This window comes from Benincasa hispida, chromosome 4, assembly GCF_027475165.1.
Source record: "Benincasa hispida cultivar pf3 chromosome 4, pf3_genome.v1.1, whole genome shotgun sequence".
Taxonomy (NCBI): domain Eukaryota; kingdom Viridiplantae; phylum Streptophyta; class Magnoliopsida; order Cucurbitales; family Cucurbitaceae; genus Benincasa; species Benincasa hispida.
The window spans coordinates 3132034-3153328 of NC_143481.1; the positions used below are offsets into that span (position 1 = coordinate 3132034).

General features: G+C 33.3%; 3 protein-coding genes across 12 annotated transcripts; 1 reads left to right on the forward strand and 2 right to left on the reverse strand.

Annotated features, from left to right (window-relative positions):
- Positions 1 to 2165: 2165 nt before the first annotated feature.
- LOC150036411 (zinc finger BED domain-containing protein RICESLEEPER 2-like) lies at positions 2166 to 3289 on the reverse strand. The gene is made up of 5 exons (XM_090312830.1): positions 2919 to 3289; positions 2714 to 2816; positions 2481 to 2649; positions 2335 to 2430; positions 2166 to 2242 (listed from the first exon to the last, which is right to left on the reverse strand). The coding sequence occupies exons 1-5, from the start codon at positions 3287 to 3289 to the stop codon at positions 2166 to 2168; spliced, it is 816 nt and encodes a 271-aa protein (XP_090168956.1).
- Positions 3290 to 14080: 10791 nt separating this feature from the next.
- LOC120076507 (uncharacterized) lies at positions 14081 to 18771 on the forward strand. 10 transcript variants are annotated; one of them, XM_039030351.2, is made up of 6 exons: positions 14081 to 14295; positions 15212 to 15364; positions 17729 to 17769; positions 18167 to 18226; positions 18316 to 18372; positions 18494 to 18771. In XM_039030351.2, the coding sequence occupies exons 2-6, from the start codon at positions 15247 to 15249 to the stop codon at positions 18566 to 18568; spliced, it is 351 nt and encodes a 116-aa protein (XP_038886279.1). In that variant the 5' UTR covers positions 14081 to 14295; positions 15212 to 15246; the 3' UTR covers positions 18569 to 18771. The 10 variants fall into 10 exon arrangements, with proteins under 10 accessions (XP_038886279.1, XP_090169129.1, XP_038886280.1 ...); XM_039030352.2 differs by lacking the exon at positions 14081 to 14295 and adding an exon at positions 14521 to 14697; XM_039030354.2 differs by lacking the exon at positions 14081 to 14295 and adding an exon at positions 14544 to 14781.
- Positions 18772 to 19719: 948 nt separating this feature from the next.
- On the reverse strand, positions 19720 to 20988 carry LOC120075485 (uncharacterized). Its single transcript, XM_039028911.2, has one exon. The coding sequence runs from the start codon at positions 20545 to 20547 to the stop codon at positions 19945 to 19947; it is 603 nt and encodes a 200-aa protein (XP_038884839.1). The 5' UTR covers positions 20548 to 20988; the 3' UTR covers positions 19720 to 19944.
- Positions 20989 to 21295: the final 307 nt, after the last annotated feature.

The window sequence follows — 21295 nt, forward strand, 5'->3', positions numbered from 1 at the left end:
TAGGTTTGGATGTGGAACATTTTTTGAATCTCATGAAGAGAAAATTGGCACAATTGATGGCATGTTTCTTTTGATTTTGAGAATATTTAATATTAAAGTTGTCCCCCTTTTTCTCTTATTTTCATGTTTTTTTCTTGGTTAATGTTAACTTTTATATATTCCAAGTGTTGTTTTTCTTGTTGTAATTATTTTTTTGTAATGAAGAAACATGAATCATTTTCATATATTGGGTGATTAAAAAACGAGCAAATAAGATCTATGTCTGGTAGACTGTGCAACTACACATACAATACTTACCGGTAGAAAATATTTTTCCAAACTGGTAATGCTGGAAGCAAAAGTCAATACAATATCAGGTTTTGCAAACCTAATTGAAGGATTTGGAAAAGCAAATACTATTTTGCCTATAGGAACAAAATTTACAATTGACAATGCATTGTTATTTAGTCAATCAAAGAGAAATCTACTTAGTTTTAAAGATATACGTTGCAATAATTATCATATTGAGACTGAGAAATAATAATATGGAGTATCTTTATATCATATCTACTGCCTCATATGAAAAATGTAAATTGGAAGAGTTGTCTGTTTTATCTTCTGGATTATATTATACTTATATCTGAGTAATTGAAACATAGCGACAATGAATATGAAGTTCATGAATCTAGACATATTTATAATTTGACATGACAGATTAAGTCATCTAGGGTCTATAATTATGAAAAGAATTATTGAGAATGCAAATGGACATCCATTGAAGAGCAGAAGATTTTTCAATCTAATGAATTATCATGAGATGCTTGCTTTCAAGGCAAACTAATTATTAGACCATTACCAGTTAAGGTGGGGACTAAATCACCAGCATTTTTAGAACGAATTCATGGTAATATATGTGGACCTATTAACCCACCAAGTTGACCATTTAGATATTTTATGGTATTAGTAGACGCATCCAGCTAATGGTTATACGTGTGCTTATCATCAAGTCGAAATCTTGCATTTGCAAAATTACTTGCTCAAATAATTAAGTTAAGAGCATAATTTCCTGATTATACAATTAAGACCATTCGTCTTGATAATGCTGGTGAATTTACATCACAAGCTTTTAATAATTATCGTATGTCAATTGGGATGAGTGTTGAACATCATGTAACTCATGTTCATACACAAAATTGTTTAGTAGAATCATTTATAAAACGTTTGCAATTAATTGCAAGCCCATTACTTATGAGAGCTAAGCTTCCTTCATCTTTATGGGAACATATTATTTTGCATGCAGTGTCACCTGTACGTATTAGGCCAGTAAGGCCAGTAGCTTATCATAAGTACTCGCTAAGGGTGATCATCGGTCGGTCGGAGTCAGTTTTCCAACCAGACCGACCCTGAACCGACCAAGATCGGTTTGGAATATATCTAAACTAGTCCCACCTGGAAAATGAGCTAAAAAACGACCAGCCGACTGGTCGGTTTTGTCGGGTTAGAATATATATATATTTTTTTTTTTTTGCCTTTTTTCTTCCTTTAAAAGAAATTATATTTATTTATTAAATTCTAAGAAAAATTGCAATTATAAATTATAAATCGTTATAAAATTTTTTGGTTATTAGGTAGAAGTTGTTATAAATAGCAATTTTTAATAATAAAAAAATCCAACTATTTATTAACTTCCTTATCAATCATGTTTAGTTTTCTCTTTTAATTTGTGATTGTGAGTCAAAATTCAAGATACTATTTCACATTTTATTTTTTTAATACTTATGGAATAGAGCTAGCCTAGAGGTATTAAAAATAAGATATGGGCGTTATAATTTGATTTGACAACCCTAAATATTTAACAATTAACATGTACATTGTTTGGGATTGTGTTACTGCTCGCTTAATTGCTTATAGAACCTTTAATACATATTACATATATAATTGAAAACAAAACTAATATGAGAGTCGAGAGTGTACGTCACAAATAGAAATGTCACATGACACATAGTCACACTCACATACAATACATTCAAACTATAAAATAGAAATTACAACATAAAGTCAATTTTCAAATACAAGCCAATTACAATAAAACATAAAGTCAATTGTCAAATACAAGCCAATTACAATAAAACATAAAATCAATTGTCAAATACAACCCAATTATAATAAAATCAAATGATAAATGCTTAATCATTAACGGATAACTTTGCAAAATCTGGAAAGTCTTGAATGTCTTTTTCATTGTCCATAACCGCTCTGAATCCTATATAATTAAGATTAGGAAGAGAAAGACAACCTCATTAAGATTTTAATATAACAAGTTACAACTACAAAATACAAATGATGAATAAATACCTTCTTCAAATAATGAAGCTTCTTCCATGTCATGCTGAACTTCAAGATCTATTGGACCAGAATTCAGCCAATTTTGAGTACAAATGAGAGCCTCCACTGTTTTTGGAGCCAATGAACAATGTGATGAATCGACAACACGTCCTTACTAAAAGTCGACTCAGACACTACAATAGATACTGGAATTGCCAAAATATCTCTAGCCATACGATTAAGAATCTCAAACAGATGACTGTTCCTTTTCCACCATCGAAGTATGTCAAAATCACCTTCATTCTTAACATTCGCTTCCAACAAATAAATATCAATCTCTAACCCCTGTTCGAAAGGTGTAGTCTCATCGTCTTCAAAATCAAGATCAATTGTATCATAGACAACCCACCTTTTTAGTTGGATCACAATCAATCATGGTTTCCGAGATTGGGACAATTGGTGTATTAGTAGAAGTACTACCACTCCCACTCCTACTCTGAATATGAGTAATACTGTACTCATGAAAGAAACGTCTATAATATTGTTCCACTACATTTCCCATAGATTTGGCAACCTCTGGCCCAAAAAATTTTTTAAGACAAAAAGATACAAACCTTAACTTTTTTTGAGGATCTAGCACAATAGTAACATACAACAACAGATTATTTTTTTCATTGTTCCCCCAATACTTCTCAAATTTGGCCTTCATGCTATTGGCCATTCCAACTAGCATTGCATTTGCACTACTAACATTCAAACGTATACAATTTTGAACCACTGTAATTTGATGAAAAACCATATTCGAAGTGGTGTACAAAGACCTTAAAATTTTCAATGTCACATCATAAAAGACCTTTAAAAACCTAATCAACATCTTAGCATTTGTCCAATCTTCCTTATTTGGTGACAAATCGTGTCTATAAGAAACATCTTCATCTTCTAATCTATCAAAAGCCTTTTCAAACTTTACAACTGCCTCAAACATCAAATATGTAGAGTCAATCTTCTAATTCGTTCATGTTGGACATGAGAAGTGGGGGTGTCCTTGTGCAAAAGAGTTTGTACAATATCGGACCACGAAATGAGTCACTCTTATTTTATAACGCTATTTACTGTTTAAGACTGACTACTTCAAATCGATGACCTAGGTAACTTGACCTTAAGCCTGAGCTAACTATGAACTCCCATTTATCTGGGATTGCCCTTAGATTTGCATAGGTGAGGGTTGGCTCAATAACGCCGACTCAATATGATTGCCATTTCAGGGGTAAGACTGGATAGATAGCTGGGGACATAGGGTACAAGAGAGAATTCACTCCTACCCGCTTTAGGGATAGTAGAGAGGTTATTCCTTTAAGTGCTGATTCTGGGGCTTGAACAAGGGATCTCACCCTCTCATTTGGCAGAGGGATTTTGTGATTGGATCACAAAACAATTGTTTATTAGGGGATCAATGGGGACTTAAGGAACAAGAGGTAATTTCGGGGGTGAAACAGAGATTTGACCCAATCATTATTACGAACAATCTGTGAAGGGTTAACTTATTAATCATAGTTATATCAAGTGGACATAATATACCTACAGTGAGGGGAGTTCAACTATGGGCTTTAGTGGAGTGGCCCATTAGTTAACCAATGGGGGTTAGATCGGTCTAATGAGTTTAACCGATTAATCTCGGATCGTTGGAGCCCATGATCTGTAGGTCTATGAGGTCCCATACTAGCTCGAAAATGGATAGTAGCGTGATAAGTTAATTTGAAACGTTCAAAATAGAATCAAACGGAATTGGAGAAAATATATTTAACTACAATTTAAATATATGAAGATGAATTTGTGTAAAAATTAATTTAATATTAGATATTAAATTAATTATAATTATTTAAATTATTTAAATAAGTATTTATTAATTTAATATTAGAAAATTTTGATTTTAGAAATAAAATATGTTTTTAAAAATAGAAATAGATTTTGGAAATTGAAAAATTATACAAACTTGAACAAATGAGTTTTTCAAGTCATCTCCAAAGTAGCTTACAAGGAACCCACCTTCTCCTTTGGTTTACTCTAAGCATGAGCTGCATCCCATGCAACACATCTCTTTGCATGTTAGTCTACAATATATTGAAGAGATTGGAGTGAAGAATGAGTGAAGAACTGACTGAATTTTTGCTAAAAAATTCGAATGAAGAAGGTGTTCTTCAATGGGTTCTATTCAGTGAGCTTTCTCCATATTCCCTTTGATTCCAGCTTATTTTGAGTCCCACAACTCAATATAGAGCACCAAGAGGATAGTAGAGAAGATCTTGTGGTGGTTTACACAAGGATTCGGAGGATTTTGCAGCTAAAAATGGAGATTTCGTTGGTTCGGCCAAGGGTTCATGAAACCCATATTCTGTTTTTGCATGTTTCTTTTCAACCAAAATTAATGAATTAAAATGCTTATGGATCCTGATTTCTTCTGCTGCGTGATGGTGTTGATCCAACACCCTCGTTATCAGGTTGTGTAGCAGGCAACATGCCTGTTGGGTTTTATGCCTGTTGGGTTTTATGTCCTAAAACTCGTGGTATGTAAACAATGGAACTTATTCTGATAATTCAATAAAGGTGTTATTGAATAGATCTATTGCTTGAATAGAAATCCAATAAACCTAAAAGTCTCTTAACTATTGGATGAGTACTTGAACTTTATGTGGAGACATAAAGGTGGATCAAGTTCGAGTAAACAGTCAAAATGATCTATAGTACATGGATAAGGTTGTGTACCTTATTCTGATAACACTATTGGATACGGCCTGCTCTGTAGTTGTTACAAGGAGTTGTAAAGTACTACAAACGAAGTGATTCTAATTCATTCATGTTGGACATGAGGAGCGGGGGTGTCCTTGTGCAAAAGGGTTTGTACAAGATCGAACCACGAAATGAGTCACTCTTACTTTATAACACTGTTTACTATTTAAGACTTACTATTTCAAAGTGATGACCTAGGTAACTTGACCTTAATCCTGAGTTAACTATGAACTCCTGTTTATTCGGGATTGCCCTTAGATTTGCATAGGTGAAGGTTGGTTCAACAGCGCTGGCCCAATATGACTGCCATTTTAGGGGTACGACTGGATAGATAACTAGGGACATAGAGTGCAAGAGGGAATTCACTCCTACCGACTTTAGGGATAGTAGAGAGGTTGTTCCCTTAAGTGTTGATTCTGAGGCTCGAACAAGGGATCCCGCCCTTTCATTTGGAATGAGAGAGACTCGGTTTTGTGATTGGATCACAAAACAATTGTTTATCAGGGGATCAGTGGGGACTTAAGCAACAAGAGGTAATTTTGTGGTGACCCAACCGTTATTACGAACAACTTGTGAAAGGTTAACTTACTAATCATGGTTATATCGAGTGGACATAATATATCTACAGTGAGGGGAGTTCAACTATGGGCTTTAGTGGAGTGACCCATTAGTTAACGAATGGGGGTTAGGTTTAGCCGATTAATCTCGGATCGTTGGAGCCCATGATCTGTAGGTCCATGAGGTCCCCCTACTAGCTTAGAAATGGATAGCTCTAGAGTAGCGTGATAAATTAATTTGAAACATTCAAATTAGAATCAAAAGGAATTGGAGAAAATATATTTAAATATGATTTAATATATGAAAATGAATTTATGTAAAAATTAATTTAATATTAGATATTAAATTAATTAGAATTATTTAAATTGTTTAAATAACTATTTATTAATTTTATTAGAAAATCAATTTTTGAAATTAATATGTAAAATTAATAAATTTTGATTTTATAAATAAAATATTATTTAAAAATCAATTTTGGATTTTTGGAAAATGGAAAAATCACACAAAACTTGAAAATGGGGTTTCAAGTTCATCTTCAAAGTAGCTTACAAGGAACCCACTTTATCCTTTGCTTTACTCCAAGCATGAGCTGCATCCCATGTAGCACATCTCTTTGCATGATAGTCTGCAATATATTGAAGAGATTGGAGTGAAAAAAGAGAAGAAAACCAACTGAATTTTTGCTGAAAAATTCGGATGAAAAAGGTGTTCTTCAATGGGTTCTGTTTAGTGAGTTTTCTCCATATTCCTTTTGATTCCAGCTTATTTTGAGTCCCACAACTCAATCTAGAGCATCAAGATGATAGTAGGGAAGATATTGTGGTGGTCTACACAAGGATTCAAAGGATTTTGCAGCTAAAAATGGAGATTTTGTTGGTTCGGCCAAGGTATGTTCATGAAACCCATTAAACTCTGTTTTTAGCATGTTTCTTTTCAACCAAAATTAATGAACTAGAGTGCTTATGGATCCTAATTTCTTCCGCTGCATGATGATGTCCATCCAACAATGCCATTATTGTTCTACATTGGATCTTAATTGGGTAGTAGGACTTCCCACATAGTATCGCCCAACGACCTTTGAGTACACCAAATGCTCTTTCTATGCAGTTTCTAGCATATGAATGTTTCATGTTGAAAAACTCCCATGGATTAGTTGGTGCATTTCTATCACCACGCCATTCTAAAAGATGGTATCACTCTCCCCTATATGGTGCCAAGAATCCCTCGGCATTGGGATATCCAACATCACATAGGTAATAATAACCTAGGTATAGTATACACATAATTAGTTGACAAACTATTTGCTCTTGAATCCAGATAGTGCAATCATAGAAGTCTATGCCCTTGGGAACCTTCAATCCGTGTGGTCAAGAAATTGCATCCCTGAGCACTCTAGAATCGACTGCAGACCCTTCCCACCCTGGCAACACAAATATGAACTCACCAGTTGGAGAACAGATGGCAAACACATTCGTGGCTATCTCACATTTTTGGGTACAATAACGGGGATAATCGCCTGCACTTACATTGACCTTGATGTATGTCCATCCAGTGCACACAGATAATTCTATATGGGATCATACATTGACAAAGGGATAACCATTTCCTAGTTTCATAAAAATCTATAACCTAAAATTTAAATAGGATTGGAATTCAAATTTTTGTAATCCTTAAACCACTTCCACCTACTATCAGTGCAGTCGCTTGTGATAGGCTCTGGTTTTTCCAGAAATAACTCATGAAGTTGTAGTACTGTGGTTAGAATGGACCTAAAATCCCTCAAAACAATTTCAACTGTTGTCCAACTACTCAGTTCTTAACGTGGTGTGCCAAAATGTGGAGGAAAATTGCTACTATCTCTTGGACGTCAATGCATTGAGTAGGTGCCAATCGACCGGTCATCCTAAGCATGTTATAGAGGATGGCGAAAGTCTGTTATCCATTCGCGTGCTCTCGCGACAGCAGACGTCATTCTCATAAATAAGTCAAAAGAAGTTTAGCTGTTTAATTCGATGTCTAATGTGGAATGGTTGGTTCTCTATTCTATGATAGTCATTTAGTAATAAGGCCAATGTTAGGAATAGTTGTTGTTGGGACGTGGTAATGATTGAAAGGATAGTAAACACTTTTTCATTTTCCATATTTTGGGATAGCAACCTAAAACCCTAAGATGCAAAAGGGAAAATAGTTTTATCAGGTATTGGGCCTCAATTGGAATCCAATACTTATAATAGAATTAGTGATAGAAAAAATTGTTGTTGTTTTGCAATTCTTTTTTATTTGAGGGTTAACTAGTAGATTGATTTTTAAAAAAATCTCATTTATCCCATTTGTACTAAAACATTCATTTATCCCAAAGGTTTGTGAAAGTTGTTGCATTAGCCAAAGTTTGTCAAAGGTCCGTGAAAAGTGTCAAAACTTTATTGGGAAGGAAAATTAAACTTTACTATGTTTAATTCAATAATTTGTATATATAAACTAAAATAAATAGTTACTTAATTAAATGTAGGAGATCAATTAAACTTAACATTAATAATTGATTTTTATGTTAATTAATTATTTAATTGATAAAATAAATAAATAGATTTTTAATTAAACACGATTATATTAATTACTAAAAATGATTAAATTAATAAATAAATAAATTAGAATATTGATAATTAACCATAATAATTTATATTAAAATAATTAAAAATAATAATTTAGGTTAAACAGTTAAGATATCATATATTATTAATGACAAAGATATTAGTTGAAATTTATTAAGTCTAAGTAATATATTTATATTTATTAATTAGTTAAGATATATTTTTATTGTTCATCTTCCAAAAATAAAAATCTCACACTTTTGCAAGGTAACTTCAATATTAAGAAGCATGTAAACAATAAAAAGAAGTTAGAGAAAAGGGAAAATACACAGAAACCGGGCATTACAAAAAACATATGTACAATATATCTATTGTAGAGGAGGAAACACCAACAAAATACAAGTGAACTGGAATATAGAGAAATACAAAAAAAAGTAACACACCAACCTTAAATTAATTGAATATTCCGTATTAGTTTGGATGACATAGCAAAACAATAAAAAGAAGTTAGAAAAAATCTAGAAATAATTAAAATGTAGGAAGAGAACTTGTTCGAATAGAGAAGTACCTATGTTACTTCTATGAAGTACGATATGGATGGAGAGTCCACGGGTTGCCGGATCAAAATACAATGAGACACTCTACCACCCACCAAACAACCAAAAGTTAGAAACTTCATAATATAAAAATAACATAACCAAAAGTTAGAAAGGAGAGAAGGAGAAACCAAAGTTAAATCACTCACCAAATTGACAAAATAATTATTGGACAATGGGGACTCTCAATAAATGGATAATAGACTTATATAGGAAAAGTGAAGGGAGAGGGGTGGTTGTTCAACATTAATAACAACCCCAAAAAATCCCTTCGCCCGACCTGGTGAGATCCGATGAGATCAGATCTCTTGAACGAAGTAAAGTGATAGGAAGAGAAGACAGCTGGCGGGAGATCTCTATTCATTACACCCCCTTGTATAGGTTGGGGAAAACGGAAGTGCGCTCCTGCGCATCAGCTGAAGGAAGGATCTTTGGCATAAAGATACCTTCTTATTAGAGAAAGGGGCAAGCCAAAACTAACTCCTAAAAAGTTGTTGGATCGAAGTATCTCGAACATTCCCCATCCGCCCGCCAGCTGCAGAGGGGGTTCGATTCCCGTTATACGCGATGTGGCAAAAAAGACGGATTCAACAAGATATGCCTTGCTTGTAGAATATATAAAACGGAGTGTGACCATCCTCAGAATATTAAATTTACATTATGGGTAAATGAACTCAAATCCAATTAATAAATTGGTTGAGTCATTAATGAAGTGGTTGTATAGGAAGTGGAAATATGCAAGTGGAATAAAATCATCAAACAATCAGAACAGTCATTAATAAAGTTGGTGGACAGTTTAATAAATGAAATAATTAATAATGCAAAATATTGAAAACGTGCAAAAAAAAATAATAATTAATAGGACTAACATAATTAAAATTTCACTGGGGCATTAGAATTAGAACAGCACATAACAATAGGTTGAGGTCAAGATCGAAAATCAAAACAAGGCATGAAAATGAAAATTTCATGAGAAAGACACACAAGACCCATATTGAAAATCAAAATAAGACATGGATAAAGAATCAATAGGTTGCATGTTTAGAAAAATTAAACATGACATGGAAAATCAAAACAATGCATGAAATTGAAAATTTCAAAAGAAAGATACAGAACAAGACACAGATTGAAAATCAAAACAAGACACAAAACAGAGAATCGATTGTTTAAAAAAATTAATCATGGCATGAAAAATCAAAACAATGCATGAAATTGAAAATTTCAAGAGAAAAACACAGAACAAGACACAGATTGAAAATCAAAACAAGACACAGAACAAAGAATTAATAGATTGCATGTTTAGAAAAATTAAACAAGGCATGAAATAAAAATTTCAATAGAAAGACACAGAACAAGATACATATTGAAAATCAAAACAAGACACAGAACAGAGAATCATAGGTTGCATGTTTAGAAAAATTAATCTTAACGTGGAAAATCAAAACAAGGCATGAATTTGAAAATTTCAAGAGAAAGACTTATCATTGGCCAATCTAGGGTTTAGAAAACGAACTTGAAGTGGACAATGTTCTCCCCCATCAAGCTGCAATTTCTTCAACCAGTCCCTGTCATGCATTCAACGATCGACGATCGAAGCAACACCGAGAACAAAAACAAATTGTACAACGGGTTATGGACAAACAGAGGACCACCAAAGCGGTAAGGACATGGATGAGGACAAGATTGAAGCGGCAAGGGGAAAAGGGAAAACACCAGATCTGTGAGAAAACAACAGATTTGTGAAGAAAACAATAGATTTGAAGAACAGAGATGAAAATCCAGACTGAGATTTGTTGAGAGAAGAGATCTTAGGACCTGAGAGGAAGGAGCTAGGGTTTTAAAGGGATGGTTGAAAGAGATGTGAAAGAGAGGATTGTACGATACACGTAAAGTTGAAGGAAAATGAAAAGGTGACATACGATACGCGTGAACAAAAAAGGAAAATGAAACGATGACATACGATACGCGTGAGGAAAATGAAACGGTGAGATACGAAACACGTGAAGGAAAATGGGCCCAAAACAATTAAAGTCGATGAGATAGGATAATGAGCCTCAAAACATTGATATGGTATATCAATCCATGTCATATCATATGTTGGGCACAAACAACCCCTAAAGCTTTTATACACTTGCGATCTTGAAGAAAATGGTAACATCATTGTATAACAAATTTGTTCGAAAAATAAGCTGATAGACTTATTTACAAAATCATTAACAACTACGACTTTTGAAAAATGGGTGCAAAATATTGGAATTCGGTGACTTATTTTCATGAAGGAGAACAAATACATTATTCTTTTTAGGAGTATAAATATATAAAATATGTACTATTTTTCCTTCACTAGGTTTTTTCCCATTGAGTTTTTCATAATGAAGTTTTAATAAGACATATTTCATATATATAACGAGTATCTAAGGGGGAGTATTATAAATATTATAATATGTGTTAGATAGATGCCCAAGCTTAGTATCAAAAGCCAAGTGTCATCCTTTCATTATCAGGTACATTGGCCAAATGTCATACAACAACTTATGTGTCCAAATGTGTCACATCCTACTTGCCAAATTTCTTATAAATAAGTGACCATTTTTATATTTTTAAAACACACATACATGGGGTAAAATCCATGAATTTTGAAGAACATGGAGAATTTTGAGAAATTTTCATATTTCATATTTTGTTATTTATTTATTTTATAAATTATTTCATATTATATTTTATTGGTATATGTGTTTCCGTTGTGCTCCTTAATTTTACAATAAAATTTATTTTTTAATATCATTTTAATTGCGAGGTTCGTTCAATTTTAGTTCATACACCATTAAATATCTAATTTTAGTTATTTTTAATAAATATTAAATTTAATTAATAATTTTTATGCAATAAAATATAATATGTGAATATATTTTAAAAAATTGTAATAAAATTGCTAATAAACAACAAAAGTTTCTAAAAAGATCAACAAGAAACTAGCAGTAGGGATTAAATTTAAGATTTCTCGAAAGTTTGTGGACTAAAATTGAACAAATTTTAAAGTACAAGGATCAAAATGATATTTGAAATTTTTCTTAAAAAAGAAAGAATGATTTGTTACTAGATGATTCAATACTTTGTCCTTGCAATAAAGGGAAATATAACTAATTTGGGCAAAACTCGGTAGATAAGACACGAATTATTGTCTTATAATAAGGCGATGGTTAGTGTTGGCAATGGGGAGTGGGGGGTGGCATTCCCCATCTCCGTCTCCACATGGAAAATTAATCCCCATCCTCGCGCTATCCCTACAAATTGAAGTCGAGGACAGGGACGAAGATTCCCCATCAGGGAATCAGGTCCTCACAGGGACCCATCCCCGAAATATTGGAAAACACCATTTGAATTAAAAAAAAAATACTTACTCTTATTAATCTCACTTATTGGTCAAATATAAAAACAATTTTTTATTAAAAGAAAGTTAATAAGTCAATTAAAAAAATATATATAAAGTAAAAAGTTATAAAAATTGTATTTGATGGTAAAAAAGAAAGGAAAAAAAGAAAAATGAATGCAGAATTAAAAAAAAACAACAAAAATTTCTCAATTTTATAAAAACTTTATATAAATAAAATATATTAAAAACTAAGCGGGAGATTGAGGTCGAGGATGAGGACTCTCCCCATTCCCGCCCCATTCTCGAGTTTGACCTCTATCTCTAGTCAAATTGGGAATTTTTCGTTCCGATTGAGGTGGGGATCCGTGGAGACCCATCTCGTACGTTTTTTTTTGTTAACTCTAATAATAGTTCGACCTTCTACTCACAAATTCACAATGATTGAACTAAAAATGATAGGGAAGAATTATATTTGTGCCCACCATTGTTGAACTAAAAATGAGGGGAGAATTATATTTATCCACTCATGGCATTTCTTCACAAAACTTCTTGCCCACCACACTACACTCTTGTATTTAATGATGACTTAACATGATAGCATAAATAGAAAGTCATGTATTTAAATTATGTATGGTTATTTTTCTCTTTGATTGATATTACAACTATTAACTTAAATTTTTAGTTGATTAATGATTGAACCACAACATTTTTTTTTTCATGACATTTGATTTAGCTACAATATATTCATTAGTTAGGTTATTCATCACCTAGGCAGAATGTGTAGTCGAAAACATGAAAATAAATCTAAAATTATTATAGTTTATTTTATGATCCTTAATAAAAATACACTAGAATAAACTTTAATAATTTTGTAGTCATATAGTCTTCAATATATATATTTTCGTAGTCATATTTCTGCCGAAAGAAAACTATGCCTAAATTGTTGGACTTTCTGGACCTATAATGTTCAAGTTTTTTTTTTTTTTTTAAAAAAAATGTCTAACCTTCTTAAAAAATTACAATAAAATTAGGATTAAAATACTATTTAGTCTCCAACAATAAATTAATTATATGTTTTTTAAATTAGGATAGAGAAAAGGAATTTTAAATGAGACACACTTTCGTAGGAAAAATATATTAAATCATAATTTTTTCAAATATCAACAACTTTCCATATTATTCAATTTCTCTCAAAACTCTCACATATAGGAATATATACACACACTATGATATACCTATTTGATATATACGGTGATATATGCACTTTTTTCTATTTTTTATAGCTTTTATAGGAAATTTGATATATAGTGTGATATATATATTCGTTTATTTGATATAAATGAGAGATATTATTATTATTATTTAGATTTCATGTATTATGATATATATACATTTTGATTTGTTGAGATTTTTGACTACCTAAATGGTATATATGATATATATATTGTGATGTAAATAAAATTTATGATACGTATGTATGTCGAACATTAAGCCAATATGTGGTTTATATACTATGATAAATTTTATACATTGGTTTATATGTGTCAAAGTATATTTCATATATTGGTTAAAATATTTTCAAATAATTATAAGATATATTTAAAATAACCATGAATCTGCCAAATAAACTCATAAGTTGATACATAAAACCAACGTAAATAGAAAATAAAATTTTACTAAATATATTTTATCTTTTCAAATAAAGAAAAGAAATAAAATCTCAATAAATAAATATATTTTCTAAATATGGAATTTTTTTCTAATGTCACATTCTCTTTTCAGTCGTCCACCCCATCCATTAAATTTTCGTAAAAATTTGGACATTTATGAAAATAAGTTCCTTGAATTTATAATCATCCTTAGATTGTTTCAGTAGGCCCAGCCCAATTAAATGACATTTTCGAAATAATCTAAAGCTCTAATAAAGAAAAAAGAAAAACAAAAGCAAAACCCTACTTTCGCCTTCTCTCCCCAGGGGTCAAGCCATTGTGATTTCAGACCCCTCACCTTTATTGCCGGCTCGTCACTCGCCGCCTCCGCCGCTCGCTGCAACTGGTTACTGGAACTCGACCCGAAAAGTCATCTCTAGGTAATATAGTAAACCATCTTCGTCGTTTCTCTTCCATCGATGTCGACTGAACTTGGTTGCGATAATTTTGAACGTAATCGGAAATCTGATTCGGACTTTTAGCTTCCGTCCGGTTCGATGAGTACCCACACATTCGAGCGGTCGGTTCGGTCCAGAATTTTTCTGTGCGAACCGAACCGAACCGAACCGAACCAATTTACAGTGTAGCTCCCGAAGGGTTGATGCTTCCAAAACCAAAAACTCTGGACAAAACCATCTTGTTTTCATTGGTTTGCTCTAAGGTCGATTATTGATCCATATCTCCGCCCACCTCAGCTGTCTTCGGCCAACTTTTCGACGAGAAATCTATCAAATCTCTTTCTGGGGCTTCATCAATTTTATTAGCAGGAATCTTGAATAGGGGTATATGATAAGTGGGCTAGTTTGAGCCTATCAAATCGATTAAATTGAGCTTACTACTTGTTATTTATGAGGAGGCCCCATGAGGTTCTGACTCAATTTTTTTTGGGTTTCTGAATGACCCAGCTTAGTTATTGTTTTGAGACATTATGTTCGTTTAAGTCTATTGTGGGTATGAATTCCCTCATGCTTTTCCATTGCTGTTTTAGTTTATTGACTGGTTCTAGATGAAGCGCCGATTTCTCCCATAACTTTGTTAATTGCCTCCGATTATCTTTTCCTCGCTTCTTCTACGGCCTATTATCTTTGGGAACTCTGTTTATCAAATCCCCTTTTTGCTATTACAATTCGACCACCCTTTTTGGGTTCAACTTTCCTGTCTTTTAGAGTGTTAGCATTTTGTTAGTCTCTTATTTTTTGTAATTGAAGTTCTCATAGCTATTCTAACTTTTATCCCTTTATTATTATTATTATTATTTTATTTTTATTTTTTTCCCCTTTTAATGAACGTTGTTAGTTAGAAAGCTCTTGGGGTAGCAGCAAGGGCCACTCATGGCTTATTCTCGTGGACATGACTTCCTGTTTTGCAATTTGTGTGGAACCATGTTGTCGTTCAGCTCAACGAAATATGTTCAGTGTCCTTTGTGCAAATCTCAGCGAAGTGCAAAAGGTGGGCATGCACATTGGATTTAATCTTATTGCATTGTAGTTATTTACTTTTAGTTTTTCATTTTGGATAATTTAGACATTCCAACATACATTACTCATATGAATGAGTGCTTAATCGGGTTTGCCTTGCAATAATTAAACTCTTTTTATCTTATTACATTTTAGTGTAGTTCATTTTTCCTTCATGTTTATCTGAGTCAAATGTGAAAAGCATTGTCTATTTTTCCATTTCCTATCTCGAGTTTCTATTTTTCTTTTTAATCTTTTTACTAGAACAAACTGTATCTGGGTTGTGCTGGTTTATTTTTCTTAATCTATCAGCTTAATTTAAAAAAATTCCTCTTATAGATGGGAGAGTAAGAGTTCTATTAGGGAATTTGCACGTTGCACCATCTTCTGCTTTGAGCTTTTGACTTTGAAAGCATGGTTTCTTACCCAAAAACAGTGTTCAGCATGAGTAGTTAGTTCATAGGCTTTATATTTGATGATGGTTACCGCTGCTTGCTTTTGCATTTTGGTTTCGATCAAAGCATAAATAAGTTGACTATTATTATTTTGATGAACAACTAGCTTTCATTAGGATAAATGATTATTATTTAATTTTTTTTTTTTTTTTTTTAAAAAGAAAGGAAAAAAACCAATCTCAATAGGACACAAAGAACCTTCCACTCAGATTAAGTAGTTGAAGCCATCTGCGGATAAGGGGAAAAAAGGGAGAAAGATGATCCCTTGATGTAGCCAAACCTTTCATCTAGCTTTTCTATTCAGGAAAGAACCAAGAAGTCCACAGACGAGAGTCATCCTTTAACTCATACTATCCTCCTCTACCCAACTCATTAGCTGTAAGGATTGAGTCTATAATTTGGAAATGTCCAGCAAAAGCCAGGGGAAATTTTGAGACGATTCTAGAGAGGATAGTTTTGAACCTATTTACAAACATTTATCAAGAATTTCCCGTATCCATTACAAAAAAAAAAAAAATTTTTTTTTGTAAGGACCCATAGTTAGGGAGGCTTACGGGTCTATTGTGTTTCACTTCCTTGCCGTCATCCTCCATAGCCATGAAGGCAATATAAGTCTTGGTTATATTCACACAAAAAATTCTTTTCTTAAAGAAGCCAAGATGTTGACATGGTATCATGCTTGAAAGTATCCCAAGTTTTTGTGAAGAATTCTAAGGAAAACCCAATACAGGAGTAGAACTAGTCCAAGACTAGAAATAGCCCATGGAACTTTATGCTATATAAAAGCCTACAGGAGAAGAGCACCGGCTGTAGAGATAGAAATCCAACACAGACCACGGAAGATTATGTGGTCCTACACTCCTATCAGCTTAGTACAGTAGAATGCTGGGATTCTGACAATTGGAGCCTTAAGTTTAGACGGCAACTGACTGATGTAGGTGAATGCATAAGGCTGAGTCACTTATTAATTTGAAAGCTTGTATTTCAAACTATCAAGATAGACCTTGGAAACTTTGATTTGACTTCTTCTGAAACCTATTTTCTTACTATGAATGAGTTTCTTAATTTCTCCAAAAAAATTGCTATAGGGACAAAGAGATACCTTGAGAGGTTAAAATTCTTTGTTTGGGACGTTGATCTTGGTATGGAATCTCTATTCCCAACAATTTTTCAGATGCCCTCCCTCTCTGTCTCACAGTTTTTTAACTAGTTAGTTAGCTTCCTTTTGCAAATAAGAACTAACTCAACCTGTTTTGCCAGTATAACTACCCGAGGAAAAACTTCTAACTACAGAAATTAGCATACATACTGCTCAATTATGACTTCTACTCAACCCTTAACAAAGTATTGTCCTTCGTAGTATTGCGCCTAAGATGTGTGACATATTGGTGGTAGCTAGCATAAATCTCATCCATAAGAATATGTGCATGATAGGGTTCTCAACCCACCTCCCCCCCGCCCCCCTCTCTAAATAATAAATAAAAGCAAATATTTCCATATTACAATTACATGGTGAAAGGATCATCAATGAAAGGATTGTTTCTATTTCAAAAAAAATAAAAAATAAAAAAATACATGGTCAAAGACTTTAGTGGATGTGGAACCAAATTCTAACTGCTAACAGCTGAGCAAAGACTACAAAGATATCAAACTGATCAAAATTCTCAGGCTGGTTATACGTCTTATTCAAGGGCCCAAGGGCCGGCCTGATTTCCCTCAATGTTGTTCAATTCTACATCTTGAAATTGGTGTTCTGAAAGTGTATACCAAATTATTTTAGAATGTGATGCTTTGCTTTCTTGATTGGAGATATTGAAATGGAGCAAATGCAGTTGAGAAATTATTGTTTTAATATTTTATGCACTCTTTTATTTGATATCTCTAACTGTGGCTTATTTCAGAGATCATTGGTAGAGAAATAAGTTACACAGTTACTGCTGAGGTACGCCATTTGAATCATCAACATTATCCCCATGCTTTCTAGGTCCAAGACATAGTATCCTCCCTGCAACACGTAGCTTTTGAACTTTAGGGTACCTGATAATTTCTGCTACTTTTATGATGCTTGGTAGAAATGTTTTCTGGATGAATTTATCTGTGGATTATGGGAATGGATTAAACTAAGGAATCTGTATAATGTTCTCTTAGATCAAGGTTTAGGCAAATCAATAAACCAACCAGACCCTGAAAATTCTTATTGGGTTGAAAATCTCGAACCATGAAAAGTTTTAGTATAAGCAAAAGTTAATATGATCTAATCTTAACATGCCCCCTTTTATTTGATTGTCGTCAGACATCCAAAAGTTTTAATTTTGAAATCCTCTTGTGACAACTTGCAGGAAATTAGGAAGCAGTTGGGAATTTCATTAATTGATGAAGAGAAAATGCAGCTATCAAAGGTAGTAGGAGAAAAAGAAGTGAATGGTATAAGATTTTGCTTGAGATATTTAAGTATTCCACTAACATGAAGCCGTGTCATGTTTGACAGGAAAGGAGGAGATGTGAAAAATGTGGGAATGATGAAGCTTGGTTTGAGAGCAGACAGGTACACTTTACAAACTTTAAAATAAAACTTTAATTCCTGGGCCCTTTAGTTTAGGCTTTGCTTATTTCTTTTTCCCATTAAAAAGAGATAAGTTTGATTGTGGTTTTGAATAAAAATGCAGATGAGATCAGCTGATGAAGGGCAGACCACATTTTATACCTGTACCAAATGCCATCATCAGACCAGAGAGAATTGATCATCTTCCATATAAAATGTTTCAAGGATGTCACGGTGGTTCATTATATAGAAATATGCAATATCCTTGAATTATGGCTCCAATGCAATCCAAAAGCTTTAACATGCTGAATTATGTTAGACAGTAAAACTTGATCGGAATCTGTAAGTTAAAAAACTTCTCATTAATATATCATGAAGTAGCAAGCAAAATTCATTCTTGAATGGTTTTTAGGCATTCTGTAAATATTGAATGGTTTTTAGGACCTGGTTTGGTAACAACTAAGGTTGACTTCAACGGAAATATCCAGGTCTTTCGAAATTACGATAAAATGTCAATTTGATGGATATTGAATTTTTTTGTATTTTGTGGCTTTTTTTACAATAAAATAGAAATATCGATTTATCATGTCGATGTCGAATTCATGAAAATATGGAAGTATCGATTATCCGACGGAAATTTAATATTATGGTAGCAACTTTATTTTAGTTTTTATTTTAAAAATGCTTATCCATTCAACCTTTTGTTTCGAGATGAACAAATTCTATCGTTTAAAAAACATTGTTATTGTGTGTACATGACATAATACTTTATTTAATATCGGCATTTCAACGAATGGACACATTTGACTTTGTAAACGTTTCTAAGGAAATCTTACAACAAAGTCTATTCGAACTATATAGCTTTTTGGTTGATACACATTTCTATACCCGATTGAATAATTGTAGGGTGTTTGAATCCTCAACTTGAAGTAGGTGACATGGACGTTCTCGCTCTCTTTGAAATTTTAATTATATATAGTTGGTATTTCTAATATATTTATTATTTCAAATCATTCAATTATTTACTATTTGTATTTAGATTATAATGATTACTAACTATTAAGACTAACTTAACGCCGAAAACACCTCCCTTAGTTACTAAAAAAAAGGGGAAGAATATAATCATTTGTAAGATATGTAAGTCTTTCTCTTTATAGGCTAAAATTACAAAAGTACTTATGAACCTTACAAACCCTATCACTAAAAAACATAAAGCAATCTTCTTTGTTAAGTGTAATCATTCAATTTATTTAGCCTTTTTCTTCTAGTTTGGAAGATCAGGAGGCTTGTTACTTTCATCTTACCCTAGTTGAGTGTCCTATACTATTAGTGAAGGTTTGTGCGTATATGTTTGTTTAGACGCAATGAAGTTATTATTTTCTTTTTTCAGAAAAAAACATAAAGCAATCTCCTTATACTTTAAAAAAATACAGGCGGAGATTGTTTTGTGTGCACCTCCATTTCACAAAAAACCCAGGTGGTGATCACAACAAACAAACAATTACACATTCAAAAACAAGCCCTTCAAAAAAAAGGAGCAAAAAGAAAAAAAACCATCAATTATGCTACATTTCTTCATCGGAGTCGCAAAAGTCGCCTGAGATTGTCGGTGGCTCCAGCGTCTACTCCGGCGGCCTCCACATTACAACTAACCACCTTCCGCCTCAGAGAGAATTTTGGAAGCGGAACGCTACTCGGCGGCGGCGAAACGCTGAATGCCGACCCCGAAAATTCCATCTCCGCTGCCGTCCCTAAACTCCGGCTACCTTCGCACGGCGGCGCCGACGACTGTAATCCTAAAACTTTCCATAAATCTTTAGGAACGTGGCTCGGCTCCGGCCCCAGTCGATTCGTGGAATCAACGATCACGAACTCCACCGTCGATTTCACCGCCGGTGGCCCTCCTTTACTTCGTTTAATTGGCTTTGATTTCTTTGGGGTAAGAGATTGATCTCTGGATTTACACTTTGGGCGGCAGAACGCCGTGGCTCCGGTTTCCGGAGGGGGAAATGGACGGCGAGGCAAAGGGAGGAGTGGCGGTTGCTGGTGGTGGCGGTGACTGAAATATGTGACGGCCGGCGGAGGGAAGTTGAAAAGACCGCCGTGAACGGTGGCCGGAGAGAAATTTTGGGGATTAAAACTGCGTGATTCAGAGAATGGAACCAAAACTGCCTCCATTGCTGCACTTTACAAAGATCTGAACCTGAAAAATTCAAAACTCAATCAAAATAAAAAACAAAAGATCATATAGTTAAAAGGGAAAAAGAAAAACAGAATCCCAACTGAAACAAAAAGATAGAAATTTGAGAAGAAATTTCGAATAGCTTTGAACCAAAAAAAAGTGTTTTTTTTTTTACAAAACAGAAATAAACTCAACCCAAAATAAAAAAAATCGAAAAAAGTTAGAAAATTATATCTAAATTTGATTGATACAAAGAATGGATGATGGGATTTATCAGCAACCCATTTACAGAGGAAGTTTTGGGGATTCTTTGTTAGAAAAGAATTTCATGGGTTTTTGTGTTTGAATCGATCTCTTTATAGAGCTTTGTTGTTTGTTGAACGGCAACGGCTACTTTTTTTTAATTGTATTAATTTGTAGATATTTTTAGTTCTTTATTTACGATTTTCTTTAACGTGTTAAAGAAATATATATGGGAAAATGGAGAATTTACCGACAGGATTTGCAGAGAGCCACCGTCCAGGTCGGTTACCGCCCGTTTGATTATGGCCGTTGGTTATAGCCGTTGGACCCAATCTGACCGTTGATCTCATCTTCATCATCCTCGGTTTTCTCGATTTTTTTCATACGTATTTTGTACGACATGGTGGAACCCATGTATTTCCTTTGAATTATTTTTAATATAAATAAATAAATAAATATATAACATTTCCATTCAACTTTTTAATGGAAAACAATTCTTTC